Below are 22,371 nucleotides of genomic sequence, written 5' to 3' on the forward strand. Positions count from 1 at the left end.
ATTCTCCCTCAGGTAAATGATGAAATAGGCTTATATGTATGGCGATGGCACAAATGTCCCAAATGGAGGATAACGTGCCTCTGGAGCCGGCCTTCTGATACCTGATACTGGAAGCCACTGGAACTGGCACCCCCCAGGCACCCCCTAGGAAAAAATCCTAGATACGCCAATGATGCTTCATAAAAGGAAAATCTATTTTGCGTTAGCCGACTGTTCAAAATATGGAGCTGTCTATAATATGGTGCTCGCACGGTATGCGTGTAAACTTGATGTTACAATAGTAAGCGGGTACTGGTGTGGTACATAGACGGTACCCTATGCCTGAAGAAGTCAAAGAAATTTATGTTATGGAAACTTTGTGTACCGACCGGGAATCGAACCTGTCACCCTCATCATGTTCTTTCTATCCACGCGTTTACCGCTGAGCCAATGTGGATCCTGTGGCGTTGTTGTGCTTAAAACTTCAATGGAAAACAATTGAAAGAATAGCTTTTGGCCAAAATAACCGTATTTAACAGATTTGAGATGCTAAGTATAATTTGACTATGCCACAAAAGCTCAGCTTATTGGACGCAGTGGCTTAATTTTCCCAACTCAAAATATCCGAAATGCATGCCAATAGTTTTTAGAAGTCCTAGAATTAGAATTACCCAAATTTCGATCACGTTAAAATGTTATATATCTTTTGCCCAGCAGCTACCGCGGCCGCGGAGGAAACTACAGAGGTGGTCCACGTGGTCGTGGCAGCAGCCGGGACAGTGGCTATCAGTCTCACTTTCCCCGGGGCTATGATCGTGGCCATCCGCAAGGGCCACCGGTGCAGGCACCCCAGCACGATCAGTACGGCCACCCGATGGGACCGGGAGTACCGAATGAGTACCATCACCATGATCCGACACATCACGGTCACGGCGTGCCACCGGGAGTGGTCGGAGCAGCCACTATGCCCCCACACGGTGTACCCCCGGCTGGACACTATGCGCCACCGCCACAGCAAGCGATGCCCCCGAGTTCGGCGGTCCCAAGCAGGTACTGTGCCTTATTTGTCTTTCATTTGTCTAGTACATACGTTATTGTTTTGTTTGCGTTTGCGTACCGTTTTTGGTACGTTTCGATGACATTAAGTTATTTGAGCGCGAAGCGATTGCTTCCGCGCGTGATGACAACTAGTAAAATTGAGTTAAAGTGTGTCAAATAATACTATATGGGGCAGAGGCGATGAATAATCGCTGTGGGGTTTAGGTGGACATTGTAAATGTGGTCTGATTTGGTGCCAAACAAATTCTAAACATTGTATGCGGGTCATAAGAGTTCTTAGCACATGTTTAGGCCTTGCTTGAGAATTTACAACTTCCACTGTTCAATACCCTTGTAAGTGAAATGTTTACTGCTTGATATATTGTTGCAGTACTGTACAATGGATAATAGTATGTAACAAGATTTCTCAGCTTTGTCTGATAACACTAAGACTGAACTGTATTAGTTTTTAAATATTTGTTTTCAATAGATTTAAGTATAACATACTACTAGGGAAACTTTTGTGATCGGAAAATTGTTAATACGGTGCAAGGTTGGAGCGTGTTCCCTTTTTTATCGGAAGTAGTAGTTTTTTTATCTATTCATTTTCGTCAATCAAGACTAAGATTCATTCAAATCAGTGTTTTTTAGAAGTTTCATTTTTTCTTCTTGTTTTTCTCTTTGGATTTATTAATGTTTTAAATTTCCAAATTGTTTTACTCCTTGTTTATGTAAATTCAACTAAAAGTTGATTCTCCTTCACGCTATCTTTAAAACTTCAATTGAACCGTGGTTCAAATTGCACATCCTTTTTGTGACGAATCCTTTCGCCCATAAATGTAGCTGATTTTTTTTTTTCTTTGGAACCCCCACGTCCCATACAAAAAAAACTTGTTCTGTATAATAATTCTTTTATTTCAGCTTCAACATTCAAATATCAGTAAGTTACAGCATTGTGTTGTACGTTCCCATTATCATTCCCGTATTTGTCCAAACTGCTTTTACTGCTATGGTATATGCCGTCCAACCGATGCACTGATTAATAGTTGACCGAAAAATATTTTATTTAAGTACAACGTTGTTATTTCCACACATTTATGTTCCCATTGGATTTTATTATATTGACTATTTTCATTGTAAATCGTATAAAGTATCCTGTCAAAATGGTATTGTTGTTGATTTAATCTTATATCGTACTATAGTGTTCACGTGGCTCATCTTTTAGAAAGATAGAACGATGTAAAGGCAATACGGTTAAGTTAGACAAAATTACTTGCATTCTTTATTTCTTATAACCAGTTAACCAGCACATATCAAAAAGAGAATTAATCCCAGCACGATGAGATCTATGATAAAAGTCATAACAATGTTGAATAAACTTCTAAAAGCATTCTTCTTGATGTTTTTTTTTGGTTCTTATGCCATTAAAATGTTAAATTTTGAGAAATATCGCTAGAAGTCAGGAGGAGACAGTTGATTTGGTCGCTTACACAGTTATTCTTGATTTACGGGTTCGGTAAATATTTTAACTGATTTCAAACTTTAAATCGCAAAATTAGCGACAGTTCAGTACTTTTTCCGGAAAGATAACATTCTTCGGTAAATAAATCTGCTTTTTACTGGCTTCGGTAATTCCGATTACTATTTTTCCAGTAATATTGATATAATACCGAAAAGAGAAAAATGTCAGCAGAAAAAAGTACCGACCTCCAGTAATAATTGTTTTTATTTACTGAGAGTTCAGTAATATAACATGTAAACACAGCTGCTTTCGTAAGCAGCTGTCAAAAATACGATTTCTTTATTAACAGCCGTAGCACTAGCAGCAGCAGCAACGGGCGTGCAAATTTTTCCCAAATCTACGTTTTCAACAGGCAGGAAGGTCGAAATGTTCCTTGATTCTGCCAATTCCAAGGGAAGCAATACAGATTTGATCAAAAGTTGGCGAAATATGTGAGTAATTACACGGAACCAGATCGGAAACGGCGCTGACTACGAGGTTCATCACGCCGGATGTTTGCAACAGTTCCAGTCATCTCCAGTACCGATCGAACTCCGTGTTATTTCTCGTAAGCTCATTTCTGTACTGCTTATCCCGGAATTGGCAGTCGTAAAAGAGACCAAGCCTCCGTTCCACCCGTATTAAAGGAAATGAGTGGAAATCGCAATGAAATAAATGCAAAATTATTGGAGTAGCGGGGTGCCGCTCGGGTAACTGAAAAACTCGGTAATCATAAGTAATCAAACAATTTACTGAAAGTCAGTAATATTTATTCTTCCAGAAATTACTGACTAGGGTAGGGCGGGGCAAGATGAGCACCCTAAGGATCACGTTGAGGTTATTGAAAGTTAACACAGTTTTTCAAAGTACCTCTCAGTAGTTCTTTTCTATATCATGTTTTCTATCACCCATAAACATGGGAGGGTTTAAAATTCACAATAGGGATGATTTATTTGACTAAACAAAAAAGATGTTTTATGGTCAGTTCGAACATGCTACGGGGCAAAACGAGCACCCTTACGGGGCAAGAAGAGCACTTCATTAAAATCCCAATATTTTAACACTAAATTTGCTGTACAGTGATTGATATAGTGAACCTTGTTTATAGCTATGGTATCACGTTCTAAAATTATCATTTTTTTTCGATTATTGAAAAAAGTGCGGTTTTATAATATTTTATACAAAATGACCCGAAAAACAATAAACGATTATTAAGTTGCTTATTTTTAGGAATTTACGCAATCAAATAGTTGTAGAGGTTACGGCAACCTATGTTCGGCACTATTGAGTGGATTATAATAATTTCAAAATATTTTCTATATTCCCCTGATGGGGAATAATGGGTGCTCATCTTGCCCCACTATAAGTAAAAAACTAAAATTGAATAAATTTTAATGTTTGTTTTTAGAAAATATTTTCTAATGTAAATTAAAATGCTTTGCTGTAAGCTAGTAATGTTGGCTGATAACCAGAATTATGGTAAAAATTTGATTCTGACATAAAAACCTTATTTTATTCTGATGATTTCTTATAAGAAAATGATAAAAATCCATGCTTTTGACTATTTTGACGATATTTTTTAATTCGTTCATTATGAAGTACTTTTTATCAGGTTTACAAGTAGGATGAACATTATTCTAACGGATTATGAAGTTGTTTGGGCAAAATTCATCATAAAAGTAGTAAAACGGAGGGGTGCTCATCTTGCCCCGGCTGGCCATCTTGCCCCGTCCTACCCTAATTCAGTTATTTTTTGACAGAAGACCGATTATCGAATTTACTGTCTCTTCGGTAATGGAAAACATTACCGAGTAGTCAGCAGTTCAAAAACCCAGTAAAAAATTACCGAAGTCGGTAATCAAAACATGCTGTGTATGTGTAGGTGTTTGAGACTGTTTGAGCTTAAAAATTGAAACTATCGCTCCAAAGACTAATAGGTAAATGACGAGAAATATGTGTGACACTGCTTGTAGGGAAGTGAAACCATATCGGCAGGGCTTGTATTTTGGTCACCTTTCCGATATAACTCAGTTAGGTTTTAACCTAATGACCTTTTTTTTGTATGTGGTGAGATACGTATAGTAGCTAACCGTGAACAACAATTTAATTCAATTGGTAATAGCAAAAAATAGCCCAAAATACCAGTCATTGTCCAAGTGACTCGGTACCCTAATTATGACATATTGTAACACTTCAAATTTGCCTTTCTTGTAACTGGAAATTACATTGTACTGGGGAGACTGTCCTCGATACTGAAATGATTGTGTTTTATTTCTTAATATCGTGCGAGATCCATATTCTTAGCAGTTGCAAATAAAGTGTAAAACTAAATCATTCTCAAGTACCTACCAAACATTTTTAGTCAAATGAACTAGAAGAGATTCTGAGGACAATCATAATACCAATATAAAAGGTATAAGATTTTCTGACGGCTCTCAAAACATATACAACACTAATTGGTCATCGAAATGTTACTTGGGTTATTTACAGACAAGATTTTCCCAACTAACGTTTCTTATTATCAACAACTACTGACTGCATTTTCAGAATTTACTCAAAAACAAACTTGTCCGTAACGATTAGGTTATAAAACGAATGATGTTTATCAACTGTTCAGTATATGAAGCTGCTTATAATAAGGATCTCGCACGGCATATAATTTCAAGTCTATCCAAATATGCTACTAAAATAGCCATGTTTGCGAGTTTTGCCTATTAAAAAAACATTACAATTGAGTATGTGTGACCTTTCCTTCCAATTGTGTACCATTATAGTGAAATAGTCGTAATTCGCCAAGTAACATTTTGTTGATCGAGATGTCTTGTAGCTGTTTTGAAAACCATTATAAAACAAAATACCTTTTACGTTGGTCTTATGGTGGTTCTAAGAACTTCTTTTAGTCTATTTGTCTAAAAAATGTTACTTGGGCCTGTTTCCAGAAACCATGATTTTGAACATTTAAGAAAATCTCACTATAAAAGTTCATATATTTATATAGACATCTCTAACTCTAGGGATACTACACTGAACACCATTAAGTATGTTCATTTTTTAGCTAAACGTACAAATTTAACTATATCGAAATATAACTTTTAGTCCGTAATCTATAGATATGTTTTTCAGTGTTCGTAATAGACACTATAAACGTAATAGACACCATAAACGCTTTGGTCCTAATTGTGCACATTTATTATTCATAATTATGAACACGATCATAAATAAATCAATATAACATTGCTCATAATGATTGGTTTACAGACCGGTGCAAATCGTCGGTGTCCATCAAATAAGTAATCAAAGTCTCGGTACAATATTTTGCTCCGAAAAAACGAAAATCTTTTTTGAATTCGCCAACTGTTCAGAATATGGGTTGATGGGTTAAAAATATGTTCACAATTAATTATTTTAAACAGGATACTGTATATGATATGTTCAAAAGACTGATAACAAAAATCTTATATTATAATGTTAACTGTTGTTCAATAGAAACTAAAAATACAAACACAGAGTATATTTAAAAAAAATAATGAAAATATTTCCATTTATTCCTTTTACAAGATATTTCCTTTTATGTATGTAATACATACAAAATAGTCTGTGATATTTTACCTAAAACATATACGTTTTAATGATTATGTGTCATTGTATAATTTGTTTGAGAAACCACGTAAGTTCGTCATCCTTAATATGTGAAAAAAACGTTTGTTGACATACAAAACTACTCAAACTTCCTACTTTTCGCTCCTACAAAATGGCTCAAATGATAAAGAGCCAACACAAAACAGCATATAAAGTTGCCAGAAGATAATCATAGGGTTGGGATACCATATGTTCAACGTGGTTCACCTCAAATATTAACCCATTTGATTTGCATGAGGAGTCATTCATATCAAAAAGGATACTCGGTAGTTTTATTAAGTTCGGAACAAAAAATAAAAAAAATCGCAATACACAACGACTTGAGTTTTATTCAATACTGTGGTTTCTCAAGCAAAAAAAATCAATTTGTTGATATTATATTTGATCAAAAGAAAACAGAGAAAAGCAATTATAAAAGAGAGTACTTACTATGTAAGCCTAAAAAATATATATTTACATATCGTGAAACACGAGAAGTTTAGAGTATTGTTAAATAAGTTACATTGAGTTCAGTAAATGTGAAGAAAAACCATGCAACCTGTGATTATCTGTGATACCGACATTATATGATTAAGATTCGCCATAAACTAAAACCACAGAAGATTGCTGATACCTACGAGGTTGGTGCTCCGAACGGATTGAGCAAGAAATCTATCACATGGAAATGATATTACATTGAACCGACATGCTGTATTAAACCAGCTAGACATCCACGAACCAGCTTGCTGCAAGATCCAGTAAATAACAGAGAGCAAACGAAGAAAGCTCTATCTTCGACTCTCGTTTAGAGACACAAAAATCAAGAAGCATAAAACACACTTTTGTTAATCAAAGCACTGTAACACACTGTTAATGATCAGCAATAAAGTCATTCGTGTGAGCAACCACCACCCAGAGATGTGTATCAAATGAATCTAATCTCAACGTTTACCTACTAAAGATCGGCAGCTGAAAACTGGCCACGTTGCAACCGACGAGATGGAACCGATGGATCGTCCAGAAAACGTGGAATCAACAAGGCATAAATTGTTTCGGCGTTCGTTTTTCGTTTCTTGAACGTTTCCCAAATTTCATTCGATTAACACACAACTTTTCGAATGAACGCTAGAGACAATTTATGTCAGGAACCGCATCAGACGCAGCTACCCCTATCAACGCCCGTTGATCCGAAATAAATCCCTTTGCAATGCTGTTCGTCAAATAGTTGTGCCCTTTTCCTAGAATCTTCGCGTTTTCGTTTCTGCCATGAGTCAACTTTTGTATACAAAATGACTATCGATAATTAAATCTCGCGTTTAGTATCATACAGGCGTATCTACAATGATCGATTTCTCTTCATCGATTTTCTCTTCGGATTATTCCGGGAAATATGACCAATATTCGGATGAACTCTCGGTGTGTTTCATTAAAGGACGACTAGGACTAACATCTAAAACAACGAAAACAACCAAAAATGATTTGCCGGCCAAGTTATTAACCAAAGAGAAAATCGACGAAGAGAAATCGATCATTGTAGTTACGCCCGTATGATACTAAGCGCGAGAAATGTTATAGACATATTCTACCGTGACGTTAGAACGTTTTGACGCCTTGATGGTCAGATTTTCCACTATAACTAATACATATGACCGTAAACCTCAAATATTTTTTTCTCATATGGATTCATTGTATAATTTGCAATCAATCTGATCTGTTGAACATATACATAGTTTTCATTGGAAAAGCTTGTTCAAAATTGAACTTTTTACCGGCTGCAGATCAAAAATGGTTTGTTTAAAAACAATATATAGAAATATATACCATGTGGTGCATAATTGATCAGACAAACGTTGATTTTCATACTTAATGGCCAAGTTATAGATGCTGTAACCATGTTTTGCTCAGTGTAGGTGAAAACTCAAATTCTCAAATCTCATGGTTGCGTTGTTTCACGCGCAGTTTTTGACTCGCCAAACACACCGCCGAAAAAAACATGCATGAGTTGACTCGTAATTTCACTCATTGCTTTATTTCTTGGTGTTCTTATTATTTACATGAAGTTTTAAGGATTATATGATAGTACATAAGCAAATCTAGCATACACCAACATTAAATGCCGTTAAAATTGATTTTGATTCGTTTTACATGCAAACGAGATTTCGGCGCTTGACTCGTGAGAGCGAGATTTTGCATGAAAATCTCGCGCGTGAGAAAATGATTTAGAATCGCGCGCGAGTTTGCTCACGCAGGAGAAAAGATATTATAGTACAAGATACAGATTGTCGCTCTCGTCGCTGTCCGCAACATCCCGGGGCCACGTCTGTCAAACGGTTTGTTCACACGATCAGCTGCTGGCGATGGAAGGCTAACATGTGAAAGCGTCTGAAATAGAATATTTCAATCTCCGTACTAAGTGACAAAATTTTATGAATTTTCAATACTAAAATTGATGCTGGAAGTGATCTAGACATGGGTAACTCACTCGCGAATCGACTCAAAGAATCGATTCGCGAAACCGAGTGAGTGAACCGTGATTCTTTTCAAAAGAGTCACGATTCACTTATTTTCATTACGATTACAACGAGTGCCGAAAAGAGTTAGCTTGACATCGCTCTTAATGATGATTCGACGCAAAACATCGCAATCCTTACCAATTGATCATTTTTTTCATTTTTATATTGTGCGGCCGGCTCGCACAAATGATTCGACTCGTTAATGGTATGAAGGAAAATCTGTGTATCCTGCATTTTAATAACGTTATGCTCAGGCGTTTGTGTATACCGTCAACGTACGTGCCATGAAACCAGATTTCCTTGAAAACTTAGCAGGAATATACGAAAAGGAGTCGGCTCACATCGAAAATCGACATTTTTCTTCAAATCTCGAAAATGAGTTACTGAATCGATCAAAAAAGTCGACTCTTTTTTGAGAGTGAATCGGAGGCGATTCACTCTCAAAATTGAATCAGTTTTCCCATCAACCGAGTATTAATTATGTTTTTTTTTTTTATTTGATTGTTTAACAACTATTAGTAAAAAAATAGACCTCAGAACCCCTCGTAGGCTTTTGTCAGATCTTTATAGACATTTCCAGAATTGGGTATTTGAAACGTCCGGCTTTATGAAACATTATGAAACAATCTTGCAAAATGGTGTTTTCCCAATTAAATTTCATGTTCCCATGCTATCATCTTTATTTTGAGAGAACAACCAAGCACATCACAAAATGGTTCTGGTCCTATAATCGATAAGAAATCCAAGTCTTGCTAACATGTCGCCTTGCTCGTTTCCTTCAAGTCACCAGACCAGTGACGCATAGGCAACTCTGGGTCTCAGGATCCAGTGGGTCATTTTCGGGTTGAATCCCCATTTTTTGATTGCTTACTGATCCTTGCCTGGCTCGGAACGTCGTTGGATGAAAACATAAGAATCCGTTTTTGAATATAATATGAAGCTGTTACCCCGAACCAACAAAGGATTGTCTTCTACTTTTCCGCCGTATCGAACAGGCATATCACCAGGCGCTACCACTTATAGGTTGCCACTACATTTCTGGCAAGATGTAGGTAGACACAACAGTTTGGAACTGCGTCCGAACCTGTGGCCTTTCCTAAACTAACAGATTTTCTCATCGGTGATCCTCCTCTCATCAACCCTAGTCCCAGTGGTCCTACGGAAGGAGATCAAGGACTCGGATCATGTCGCGGAAAGAGCACCACTATGCGTTTCAAGCGTCTCTGGAGACTGCTCGGTTGAAGCTATTACACCTCTTGTCTTGGCCTAACGGGTTCGTATTGGCACTCTGACATAGACCCTTTATAGAAGACCTTTTACAAAGCAGGCCTTAGCGACTTCTCGGCGAACACTCAAGAGGTCGAGATGAATTTACAACAATTAAAGTATCTGGAGAGATTGATTAGATCATTCCACTGGATCATATCGGACAAACTTCCGCTGGACCCTTTCTAATCGTAGAATTTCATTTTGGTAAAATGGAGCCCAAACTACAGCTGAGTACTCCAAGGTCGAACGTACTAAGGCGCAATATAGTGCCTTCAGGCAGTAGATGTCGTGAAAATGTTTCCCGAAGCGAAAAATGAACCCCAATCACGTTGAGGCCTTTGATGTAGGGGTAGGCGGGGCAATATGGACACCCTAAGGTTTTTGCCAACTTTACCTGGCAAGATGTAAAAAAAGTTTAGTTTTTTGATACATGTATCCTTTTAAAGTCTATTTTGCATCTATTGCATAAGAATGCTCACGAAGAAAAATGATTTATCCACTTCAAAAAATGTTTTGAAAAATGTTAGTTTTTCATGACCGTCTTCAAGCATACGAGGCAGAATGGACACCCTCATGGGGCACAGGCTTGTCCGCACTGAGCGCACGAAAATTCTGCTCTTTTGATTTACACCATCAAAACCATCGTATTTATGCAATCTTCCTATCTTACCTGATAGAAGGATGTTTGAATATCCTTAATGTCATTTCGAACTGTCAAAAACGTGCACCGCAGTGCCACACTGAGCGTGCAAAGAGAAATTCACTGGGGTGAATTCACCCGGGTGAAATTCTCTTTGCGCGCACAGTGTGGCACTGCGGTGCGATTTTTTGACAGTTCGAAATGACATTAAGGATATTTCAACATCCATCTATCAGGTAAGATAGGAAGATTGCATAAATACGATGGTTTATGGGATGTAAATCAAAAGAGCAAAATTTTCATGCGCTGAGTGCGGACAAGCCTGATGGGGCAATATGGACACCATGAGAGTTTTACGAATTTCGTACATTATCTACACCTATAAAGTCATTTCATTACAAAACAACTATTATGGCTGAATGATACGCCAAAGTAGTTCATTTTTGTTCAGTTAATTTAAATTCAGGCTGTTTTGGATAAACCCTGATAAAAAATATCATAAAAATACGATAAATTTTATTGTTACAACACCATTTTTTCGAAAAATATTCACCATTAAACGTATTGTAATTTACACGGTACACTCACCATCACCCTTATTGTTCTATACCATTTGGCGAATAGTAAATGGCACTTTTACAATAAAAAATGGTGGTCGTTATGTATCTTAACCATAAAATTTTGAGAAAATTTTCATACACTTTTTCGCGAAAAACAATAGAATGTATTGTGTTTTTATGAGACATTTTTAGGGCAATTTTCAAAAGAAAACAATACAGGGTATTAGGTTCCTGAGTGCAAACTTTTTAAAGGGCGATAGAGGACCATAAATGGTGAAAAAAAATGTTCTACGCATATGGTCACGTTACGTAGTTATTGAACTCCCCATGTTTTTGACTCTTATTGCCTTAACTGGCTATAACTTTAAAATGGTCAAACTTATCGCTGGTTTTTTTACCCTTATTCGAAAGATTATTGAATTTTCTAACAAATGGCATCTTTCAACCGATTGGTTAAGTTAAATAACTAAGTTTTCTGAAACTTTCTGATGTCTGTCTGGTATGTGTTGCTTGGCAGCTGTTGATAAGATCTATCATCAATCTTTTCAAATAACTGCCAAATATCACAAGTCAGACCTCAGGTCGTATGATCCATACCATAAATCGTTCACAATTCATGTGGCCATTAGTATCTGTAAATGCTGAAGAAAAATGTTACCGAGAAATATGAATGCTTTGGTTTTTCAAAGGCGAAATCTGTTAACATAACAACAAATATTATTGCATGTTTATTTTAACATCGGTTTCATTGACCCCATTAAACAAATTGTATTTGTATTGTTATCAATGGTAGTTTATTATTTACTAGATTCCTTTAATTTATTGGAAAACAGTAGAAAAATCATTGTTCATCTTTTTCTTGTCGTAACGTCCTCATTTGGCTAAAACCTGCTTTTCAGCTAGTTTTCTATAAGTACTTCCTCAATTATTTATTGAGAGCTTCCTCTGCCAACACGGCTTGACGCCTGTCAGTCGTTGAAGTTTTAGCGAATAACATTCAATAACCGAAACATCTACTGTACTCAAATTTAAAACAAAAACTATAAAAAAAATATGTCAAGTGATTTTGTATTTGATTATACAAACATGATCCAAGCAACAATAATATTTATTGTTATTTATTTGTTACGAATTGTTTTAAGTGTAATTGAGAAATAATCTCTTTTTTAATAAAAAGTCCATGAGAACTTTGCAGGCACTTTTGCAACTATATAAAAACAACTTAAATTGGTTTTTACTGATAGTAACTTTTAATTATTGTAGAACTATTGAAAAACAATCGAATCAATTAGTCACTAATAAAGCTAATGTTCATTTATTGTACGAACTATATGGGCTTGATTTCTATTGTAAAAAGTAACAATATATCTACTATGTGTTTTATTGTGAACAATCAAACCAGTCATACGTTAATAATATTTACCATGTAATGAATGGTAATTTTTTATCCGGGAAGCTTCGTTTTTGTCGGCATGTACAGCTGTGCCTAGAACAACTATTTTCCACTGCTGTCGTTTTTTGACCAATTTGTTTCACCCTATGTCTACTATAGTGAACATTCAACCGAAAATATACTGAAATCGAAGAATTTGGTTGGTTTGTAATTTAGGTTATATTTTTCCCTTGCCGCTTCTTTCAAAAAGGTGAGTGTCCATTTTGCCCCGGTAGCAAAAGATATTTCCAAACTTGATTTTTGATATAATAAAGAAGAAAATATAAACATGTTAAGCATGTAGATACAGCAAAACTACTTGCATGTGTTCTAGATATATCAGGTTTTAATCGACCTGCAATAAATTAATCACTAAATCTTATTTTAGATGTTGTGAAAATTATAATTTCCATGCACAAAAAACGAAGGACGCAACTTTTTCGTGTAAAATCAAGTATAATTTTAATTTCGAATGTTTCTTTCCTGCACGCAGAAAAATGGCGCTTGTTTAAAACAATAAAACGCATGGTTGATTTTCAAACTGATAATTTACTTATTCCAAAGTTATATTTAATTGTTTTCATTTAGAGTTTATCGATAAAAACAACCGACTACCATCATTTCATATAATGTCAAAAATTTCATTTGTTTCAACAAAATAAAAACCATAAACATGGTCCGAAAGCACTCACACATCTATAAAATGCTTACCCCATCATCGCCACAACGAAGAAGGTGCAGCAAATCCTACACGCCAACTTCCAAGTGCAGCTTTGGCCGTGATGGATAACGCGCAGATACTCACGACAGCATCCACAAAAAGTTTATCGGTTTCGCCTTTTTTGTCTTTTTTCTAGTCGTTCTCCTCCCCATCCGCTTACCGACGGTCTAAAAATAGATTTCCGAGCTGCCGCAGTTGCTGCCGTCACCAACACAATCACATTCCGGGTTTGTTAGTGGCAAAAGTGCAGTCGTTTGAATCAATCAATTATTCCATGTTGAAAATACAATATCTCTGTTTGTTTTAACAAACTGTCAAAAATTTCGACAAATGAAAATAATTGTATTATCAAAAAAATAGAACAGTTCAGTTTGAACTAGAAATCAGTTTGTCGCTATAGTAAACTGAAAAATCGGTTGATTTGAACTAGAATTTAATCGTGTTTACAATTTATTTTTCTGCGTGTGAAACTACGTTTTAGATAAATGGAATATGTTCTCCATTCATTAAAAGTTCAAAAAAGCTCGCATATTTCAAAATATTGAGGGTGTCCATTCTGCCCCCATTCTGTCCATATTGAGGGTGTCCATTCTGCATATTGCCCCGCCTACCCCTAGTGTATATATATTTCACCTATAGGGCATCTTTCAAATTTATTTCGAAACCGAAATGAAGACTTGTCATGATAACGCTTTAAAATATAGTACATACAAAATAACAATTAGAGCAGAAGCTTCATTGTTGGCCAGTCATCTATTGTGACCATAGTGTGTTATACAGAATTGGTAGAAAAAAAGTTTTTTCTTAGAAATCAGCTCTCATATGGGCCTCAACAATGCGGAACCGTCAGTGGAGTATTGCGGTAAAATAGAAAAAATCCAACGGGGTTCACGCTAAAAAGCACTCACTTACTTGGTTGCCATAAAATTCAAAAATATTGCAAATTGTTCCATTTATGGTTTATGTAATCATAATTGATGCCACAATATATAACATATTTTCAAACTATGTTATGGGTAGTATGCAGATCGTAAGAAATTTCTTGGCCTATTTCGATGCGTGGAAAATTCAGGCAAGGAATCGCTTTAGAAATAATAAAGCGTCGCTTTATTCCGGATCCTAGTACGGAGCTGAAACGAAACGTCAAATCAAATGGGGCTTGCTATGTTAAATTTCTTGACCATTCCGGTTACGGAAAAATAATGCGCTGAACGAAAATTACTTGAGCGATTGAAGTGCATACCTCGCATTAGGTGTAGTTTCAGCACTTTTGTCGACTGACCAAAACTGATGCTTCTACCCTACATGATTGGCCAAAATAGAAACAATAGTTGAGAACAGGTATGTGGCGCTGTTCATAAACTATATAGACTAAAATAAGGCAACCTCAGAATCCCCCGCTTCTCCTCCTCGTAGATTTTCGACCATACCAAATTTTAGAAATTTGTATGGCCCGTAGCCCGTAGGCTTTTGCCAGATCTTTTTAGACATTTCCAGAATTGGGTATTTGAAACGTCCGGCTTTATGAAACATTGGGGGGATTCACTTAACGGCGTAAACTGCTTAAACTGATTAAACGTCACGATCACCAAGGCAATCTTCGATTATTTCATTCGCAAAATCATGAAACATTTCAAATAAGCAGAAAATCATGGCTTACGCAGCAATTTAATCTGTTTAGTGAGTACCCCTATTATGAAACATTAACAACCAAACACATCACAAAATGGTTCTGGTCCTATGATCGATGAAAAATCCAAGTCCTGCTAACATGTCGCCTTGCTCGATTCCTTCAATTTCAAAGTGCCATGGAGCCCAAAATCACTTCATCAGATTTTGGCCAGCTAATTGTTGAAGCGTCTGAATGTACTCTCAAACATGTGCATGCTACTGATTTCAAAGCAATAATAGCTGCTTGGCTATCATACATCAGACAAGTCAAAAGATGCATAGGCAACTCTGAGTCTCATGATCCAATGGGTCATTTTCGGGTTGAATCCCCATTTTTTGTCATAAGTTTGCTTACTGATCCTTGCCTGGCTCGGAACGTCGTTAGATGAAAACATAAGAATCCGTTTTTGAACATAATATGAAGCTATTACCCCGAACCAACAAAGGATTGTCTTCTACTTTTCCGCCGTATCGAACAGGCATATTACCAGGCGCTACCACTTATAGGTAGCTACTACATTTCTTGCAAGATGTAGGTAGACACAACAGTTTGGAACTGCGTCCGAACCTGTGGCCTTCCCTAAACTAAAAGATTTTCTCATCGGTGATCCTCCTCTCATCAACCCTAGTCCCAGTGGTCCTACGAAAGGAGATCAAGGACTCGGATCATGACGAGGAAAGAGCACCACTATGACCCTTTCAAGCGTCTCTGGAGACTGCTCGGCTGGAGCCATTATACCTCTTGTCTTGGCCTAACGGGTTCGTATTGGCACTCTGACAGAGACCCTTTATAGAAGACCTTTTACAAAGCAGGCCTTAGCGACTTCTCGGCGAACACTCAAGAGGTCGAGATGAATTTACAACAATTTACGTATCTGGAGAGATTGATTAGATCATTCCACTGGATCATATCGGACAAACTTCCACTGGACCCTTTCTAATCGTAGAATTTCATTTTGGTAAAATGGAGCCCAAACTGCAGCTGAGTACTCCAAGGTCGAAGGTACCAAGACGCAATATAGTGCCTTCAGGCAGTAGATGTGGCGAAAATGTTTCCCGAAGCGAAAAATGAACCCCAATTACGATGAGGCCTTTAATGTAATATAATATAATATGTCAATTTCGAATCTAAGATTACTCCTAGATCTTTGACTGAACTTTCACGCTTAACGGAGGCGCCAGTTAAAATATAGTCATGAATATGCATAACCCGTTTCCGACCAAGCGAGATGACAGAACATTTCGTGGGATTCAAAAACATTCGATTGCGTTCACAACACGTTGCAAACATTTCCAGTTGCTGTTGCAGAAACTCAGCATCTTTTGGATTTTTATGACTCAGAATAGTTTTTCTCACATTTTAAAAAAATTTCAAATCAAATCCGTGCTAATCAGGTGAGAGGTAGTTCGAGCATTTTTACGATGGAAGTCCAAGATAATCAATTCAAAACGTTTCGAACAAGCACACAAAGCGGCAATTCCTCGATAATTAGCTACGGTGCATTTACAGCCTTTCTTGTGTACACCAGGAAAACGAACGATTCTTTCCAACACCTGGAAAATACTCCAGTTGCCAACGTAAGGTTGAAAACCAGCATCAAAGGAAAAGCAATTGAATGGATTCTGTCGATGATTTCTTCCAGATTCTATCGGTCATCGAACAAGGGATTCCGGTTAATTTGTGATGATTACCAACATACCGCCAAATACTTCTTGGGTGCGACTTCAGACGACGCTGCAAACGAATTTGATGGGCTTAAAGACAAACGTCTTGAAATCCCGCTTCAAAGTGCATCAGAACTTCAAACGCACAAATCTCAAGAAGCAAGCTTCAAACAAAAGTGCACTTTATTTTTTCTGTTTTTGCTCATTTGAAATAAGCTTAAAATCAGGGTTCGTAATTTTCGTTTCAGCGATACGAAATATGGCTGTTCTCACGGCGGCGGGAGAGCTTATTTTCACTATTTTGCTTGAGGAACACTTTTCCCCTCCAGCACTTCTTTCGAGAGTAGCGATTCATGATAACTGAAAATCGCTTCAACCTTCAGATAATTTCTTTTCGTTCTGTTAAATTTTTCTCTCACCCAATTTTCACGAGAATCTTTTCAAAGCAGATTAACAAAAATTGTGCCCGCGACGGGATTCGAACCTCAAACATTACTAAAAACATACGCGACACGCGCACTCTATCCACACCACCACGCCAACCACACGAGGGTGTAGAAAATATAATGCATAAAACCAATCATCGTCGGCGTCATATGAGTCAAGGAAAGACAACATAATCGGCCGACAAAGGGCAAACGAAATTCTCGCACCTTTGGGAGTGAGTGAAAAAATGTTTTCGCTCTGCTCTTTGTGCGGGAGATTTCTCAAGGCAGATTTTCGCTGAAAATTGGCGTGAGGGAGAATTCTATTTTCGTGAGAATGAGCGAAAATTCCGACCGCTGCTTAAAATAAGAAGCTCAGGTGCACTGGTTACGTTTACGAAGAGATTTGTGCGCTCGAAATCGTGAATAGGTGCCAAAGTCGGCCATTATGGCGGCCATCAATCTCTCGTTTGGTCGCTTATAACGTTGATTAGCTCGTAGCTACTTATGGCGCCCTCCAGGATTCCTCCAGGGATTTAACCTGGAATTTCTCCTCCAGAGATTTTTCCAGGGATTTTGCCTGGGATTCCTCCAGAAATTTCTCTAGAAATTCCACCAGGAATTCCTCCAGAGATTTCCCCAGAAATTGTTTCAGCAATTCCTCCAAAAATTCCTTCTGGGATTTCTCCACAAATTTTCCCAGGGAGTCCCTTTGGCATTCCTTCAGGATTTTTTCAAAGAATCCCATCAAAAAGCCCTCCAAGGATTGCTTCAGGGATTATTCAAGCAATTTGTCAAGCGATTTTTTCAGAATTTTCTCTGGATTTCTCCCAGAATTCCTCTAGACATTCCTCCAGGGATTCATCCAGGATTTTTTTCTAGAGATTGCTCCAGATATTTATCCAGGTATTTCTCCAGATATTCCACAAGAAATCCTCCAGGGATTTTCCACAAGAATTCCCCAAGGGATTCCTCCAGTGTCCACTGCAGGGATTCCACCAGGAATTTGTCCAGAAGTTCCTCCAGGCACTACTCCAGGAATTCTACCAGTTTTCCTTCTAGAATTTCATCCAGGAATTTCCCCAGGGACTCCTCTAGGAATTCTGCCAAAAAATCCTCCAAGAATTACTCCAGAAATACCCTCAGGAACTCTTCAAAGTATTGCTTCAAGAATGGATCCAGGAATTCCTACAGCAATTTCTCCAGGAAATCCAGGGATTCTTTCAGAAATTCTTCCAGGAATTTCTCAAAGTTATTCATCCAGAGATTGCTTAAACAATTTATCCTGGAATTTCTCCTCCAGGGATACCTCCAAGTACTTTCCCCAGGAATTCTTCTAGGCATTCCAATAGGATTTAATCGAGGAATTTATCTAGGGATTCCTCCAGATATTCCTCCAAGAATTCCTCCAGTATTTACACTATGAATTTCTTTCAAGTGTTTTTTCAGGAATTGATCCAGAGATTCCTCTAGAAATTTCCTCAGAACGATTTCTTTCCAAAAAATTTCCAAGGATTTCCACAGGAATTTCTCCAGGGATACCTCCAAGTATTCCTACAGAAATTCCTTCAGCGATTCCTCCAAGAATTATTTTGGGAATTCTTCCAGCGTCTCCTCCAAAAGTTCCTCCAGGCATTCCTCTAGGATCACGTCCAGAAATTCCTTAAGGGATATTTCCACGCATTCCTGCAGAAACTCCTTCAGGAATTACTCCAGGGACTCGTCCAGGAATTCCTCAAAAGATTTTTCCAGGTATTCCTCTAGGAATTGCTCCAGAAATTCTTCCATTCTCCAAGAATGCCTGTAGAGATTCTTCAGGAATGCATTCAGGGACTCCATTAATTCCTTCAGGGATTGTTTCAAGAATCCATCCAGGATTTTCCTCGAGGATTCTTTCAAAAATTGCTCAGAGGATACCTCCAGAAATTCCTACAGTTATTCTTCCAGAAATTTCTCTAGGATTGTCTTAAAAAATTTCCATAGAATTTTCTCGAGAGATTTCTCCCAGAATTCCTCTGAAGATTTCTCCAAGAATTTAACCATGAATTCCTCCAGAAATTCTTCCAGGGATTGCTCCAGAAATTCATTCAAGAATTTCCCCAGGGATTCCTCCTGATATTCCTTCAGAAAATTTTCTGGCGATTTCTCCAAGAATTCCTTCAGGGATTTCCCCAGGAATTCCTCTAGGTAGGGTGGGGCGGGGCAAGATGGGTCGCATAAGGATGGATCACCATAACTTCGTAAATACAAATCGGATTGGTTTGCATTCGTCCGCTACTCTTTAATACACTAGTTAGCTATGCTAAAAGTCGATAAAAAGTACATCAAATACAAAATATGATGTTAAACAAGCAGTTTTAAAAAGTGTTCGATTTTGTGCCGTGAAAAAAGTGCGGGGCAAGATGGGTCACCTTTTAAGTAATTAACATTTTCTCAACGAAAAACGTCAAAATATAAGATTTGTTCCGCATTCAAATATGCTCCATATCCATACTGAGTAAACAAGAGCTACTAGTAAACATTTTATAAATTTATTTGGAATATAAAAAACTTTACGATTTGAGTAGTCCTGAGGCGACTTGAAAATCGATGTTTTTACTAAAAAAATATCATAATTTTATGTTATAATTTTGAGCGTTTATTCCGCTTGATTGAAGTCATTTATGAGATAGTCTTGTAATAAAAAATAAATAACTTTTGAATGTTCCAAAACTACGTTCAAAATTGAAGGTGACCCATCTTGCCCCGCGGCCGTTTATATGGAGAATATATGGAATGTATCGCATAAGAAAAATGGCAAAAAACCCTTTTATTTTGTATTTCCAATGAGAGTGAATAATTTTTCAATCAATGCCCCAAACTTTTGTATATTCATGCTGGTCATCTAACAAAATTATTGACATAATCAAAACATGAGTAATGCGCCCGAAAATGGCACTGACCCATCTTGCCCCGCGACCCATCTTGCCCCGCCCCACCCTATTCCTGTAAGATTTCAACCAAGAATTTCTCCAGGGACTCCTCCAGGATTTTCTCCAAGAATTCCTCTGGTAGTTACACCAAGAATTTCTTCAGGAACTCCTCCAAGTATTTCTCCAAAAGTTCCTTCAAAAACTCCTGCAGGAATTCAGTTATTGCTTCAGAGATATCTCAAAATTATCCTCCAGGGATTCCTTAACCCGGGAGCGGTCGCGTCGTGTACTGAGTACATGCACCATGAAAAATGCACGCTTGTGGTACACAGCGTGAGCGCGGCGTCGCTGCAGGTAGTCAAAGACGCGACTGCTCTAGGGTCAAAAAATTCCTCCAGGAATAGGAAGAAATCGGTGAAGTACTAGATTGAAAGTAGTGAGCTGGATTTTTGAGAGTTTTGAGAAAAAGTTTGGGTAACTGTGTATTTTTTATTTCTTGCAACTTCAACAACACAGCTATCCGAACTTTTGCTCAAACAGCATCTAATTAGTCAACAAATCATAATGCTAGGGACAATGGAAATCTGCGATTTCGCGGAAGCCGCGAAATCCGCAAAATTGGGCAATGGTTGCGAAATTTAAGAAATCCCGCGAAATGACACGAAATCTGAGAAAATTCAGAAAATAACTTCAAAGTTTCGCTAATTTTAAAATTTAAAAAATAAATTGGCTGATAAATTTTACCAATGTAAAATAATTTAATAGTTTAATACATTTTACATCAACTTCTTTTCCAATTTTTCATCAAATTTGTTACTTTCCCTGTAAATTTATGATTACGCCTCATAAAATCCAAGTGAATTATTCGTTTCGCATGCAAAATTAATGTTTTCTTTAACAATACGATCAAAAATATGCTGCCGCGAAATCATCGCGAAACTCGCAATGTTGGTCCGCAAAATTTGAGAAATTTTGCCGCAAATTTCCATTGTCCCTACATAATACCCACGCTGCTTGCACCATTTTATTGCAGAAATGAAGAATTGATCATCTCACCATATAAAAATTAAGCTAGCTACTTTTATTCTAGTACTTCACTGATTGCGCCCTATTCATCCTGGAAGTACTTCTCCAGGCATACCTCAACAAATTCCTCCAGAAATTCCTCTAGAGATTCATCCAGGAATTCATCCAAGCAATTCTCCAAACATTCCGTCAGAAATTCCTCTACACAATTCTCCAGGAATAGGACACAACCGGTGAAGTAATGAGCTGAATTTTTGTATGGTGAAAAGGCCAATTCTCCGTTTCTGCAATGAAATGGATTAAAAAGCGATGGTATTATGATTTCTTGCTTAATTTGATGATGTTGGAGCATAATTAACCATGTTGTTGTTTTCTCCATTTCTGGCAACGTAAACAACACAGTTACTCAAAGTTTTGCTCAAACAGCATCAAATTAGACAAGGAATCATAATACTCAGGCCTTTTGAACCATTTCATTGCAGAAACGGAGAATCGACCTTCTCACCATACAAAAATTCAGCTCATTACTTCAATTCGAGTACTTCACCGATCGTGTCCTATTCCTCCAGAGATTACTTCAGGGAAAGCTTCAGGGATTCCTCCTGGAATTCCTCCACGGGCTTTCCACAGGGATTTCTTCAAGAATTCCTCCAAAAGCTCTTCAAGGATTGCTCCAAGAATTCTTCCAGAAATTTCTCTAGTTAATTCTCCAGATTTTTTTTTCGAGAGTTTTCTCCCAAAATTTTTCTTAAGATTCCTCCAGGATTTTTCCAGGAAGTCAAAAATTCCTCCAGTGATTCCTCAGTGTATCCTCCAAGCGTTCCTCTAGGCATTCCTCCAGGATTTGCTCATTTGCTCTCCAGGATTTCCTCCAGAAATTACTTCTGGGATTCCTCCAGGCATTTCTGCAGAAATTCTTCCATGAATTGCTCAAAAGATTTTTCCAGGTATTCCTCTAGGAATTGCTTCAGAAATTCTTCCTCTTCCTCCTAGAATGCCTGTAGACTAGTGATTATTCAGGAATGCATTCAGGGATTTCTCTATAAATTCTTCCAGGGTTTGGTTCAAGAATTCACTCAGTATTTTTTTTGAATGTTTCTCCTGGAAATCCTCCAGGTATTCCTACAAAAATTTCTCCAGGGATTCCTCCAAGAATTCTTCAAGAGATTTCTCCTGGAATGCCTCTAGTATCCAGGCTTTCCAAATGTACATCCTTCTCGCAACAGCCCGCGCAAAGCTGAATCGACACTCTCTTATGTGTGCAGACTAGAGGGTCTTGTTTCCCGGACTGAAAAAAATCCCGGGATTCGGGATTTTTATTTTTGAAATCCCGGGATTTCCCGGGATCCCGGGAAAAATCAAAATTTCCCATAACCGATAAAAAAAGTTAAGGAATGAATC

General features: G+C 37.5%; 1 protein-coding gene across 9 annotated transcripts in view; it reads left to right on the forward strand.

Moving 5' to 3' along the window:
* LOC109418595 (E3 ubiquitin-protein ligase RBBP6) overlaps positions 1 to 22,371 on the forward strand; it is a 115,128-nt gene that overhangs the window by 59,087 nt on the left and 33,670 nt on the right. For 7 of the 9 annotated variants that reach the window (XM_062842241.1, XM_062842246.1, XM_062842248.1 and 4 more), the window contains one exon: positions 694 to 1,029. The exons of 1 other annotated variant lie outside the window; for it this stretch is intronic. In XM_062842241.1, coding sequence (XP_062698225.1) covers positions 694 to 1,029 — 336 coding nt within the window. The remainder of the gene's footprint in view (positions 1 to 693; positions 1,030 to 22,371) is intronic. One more of the 9 variants, XM_062842245.1, reaches the window with a different exon arrangement.

This window comes from Aedes albopictus, chromosome 3, assembly GCF_035046485.1.
Source record: "Aedes albopictus strain Foshan chromosome 3, AalbF5, whole genome shotgun sequence".
NCBI lineage: Eukaryota > Metazoa > Arthropoda > Insecta > Diptera > Culicidae > Aedes > Aedes albopictus.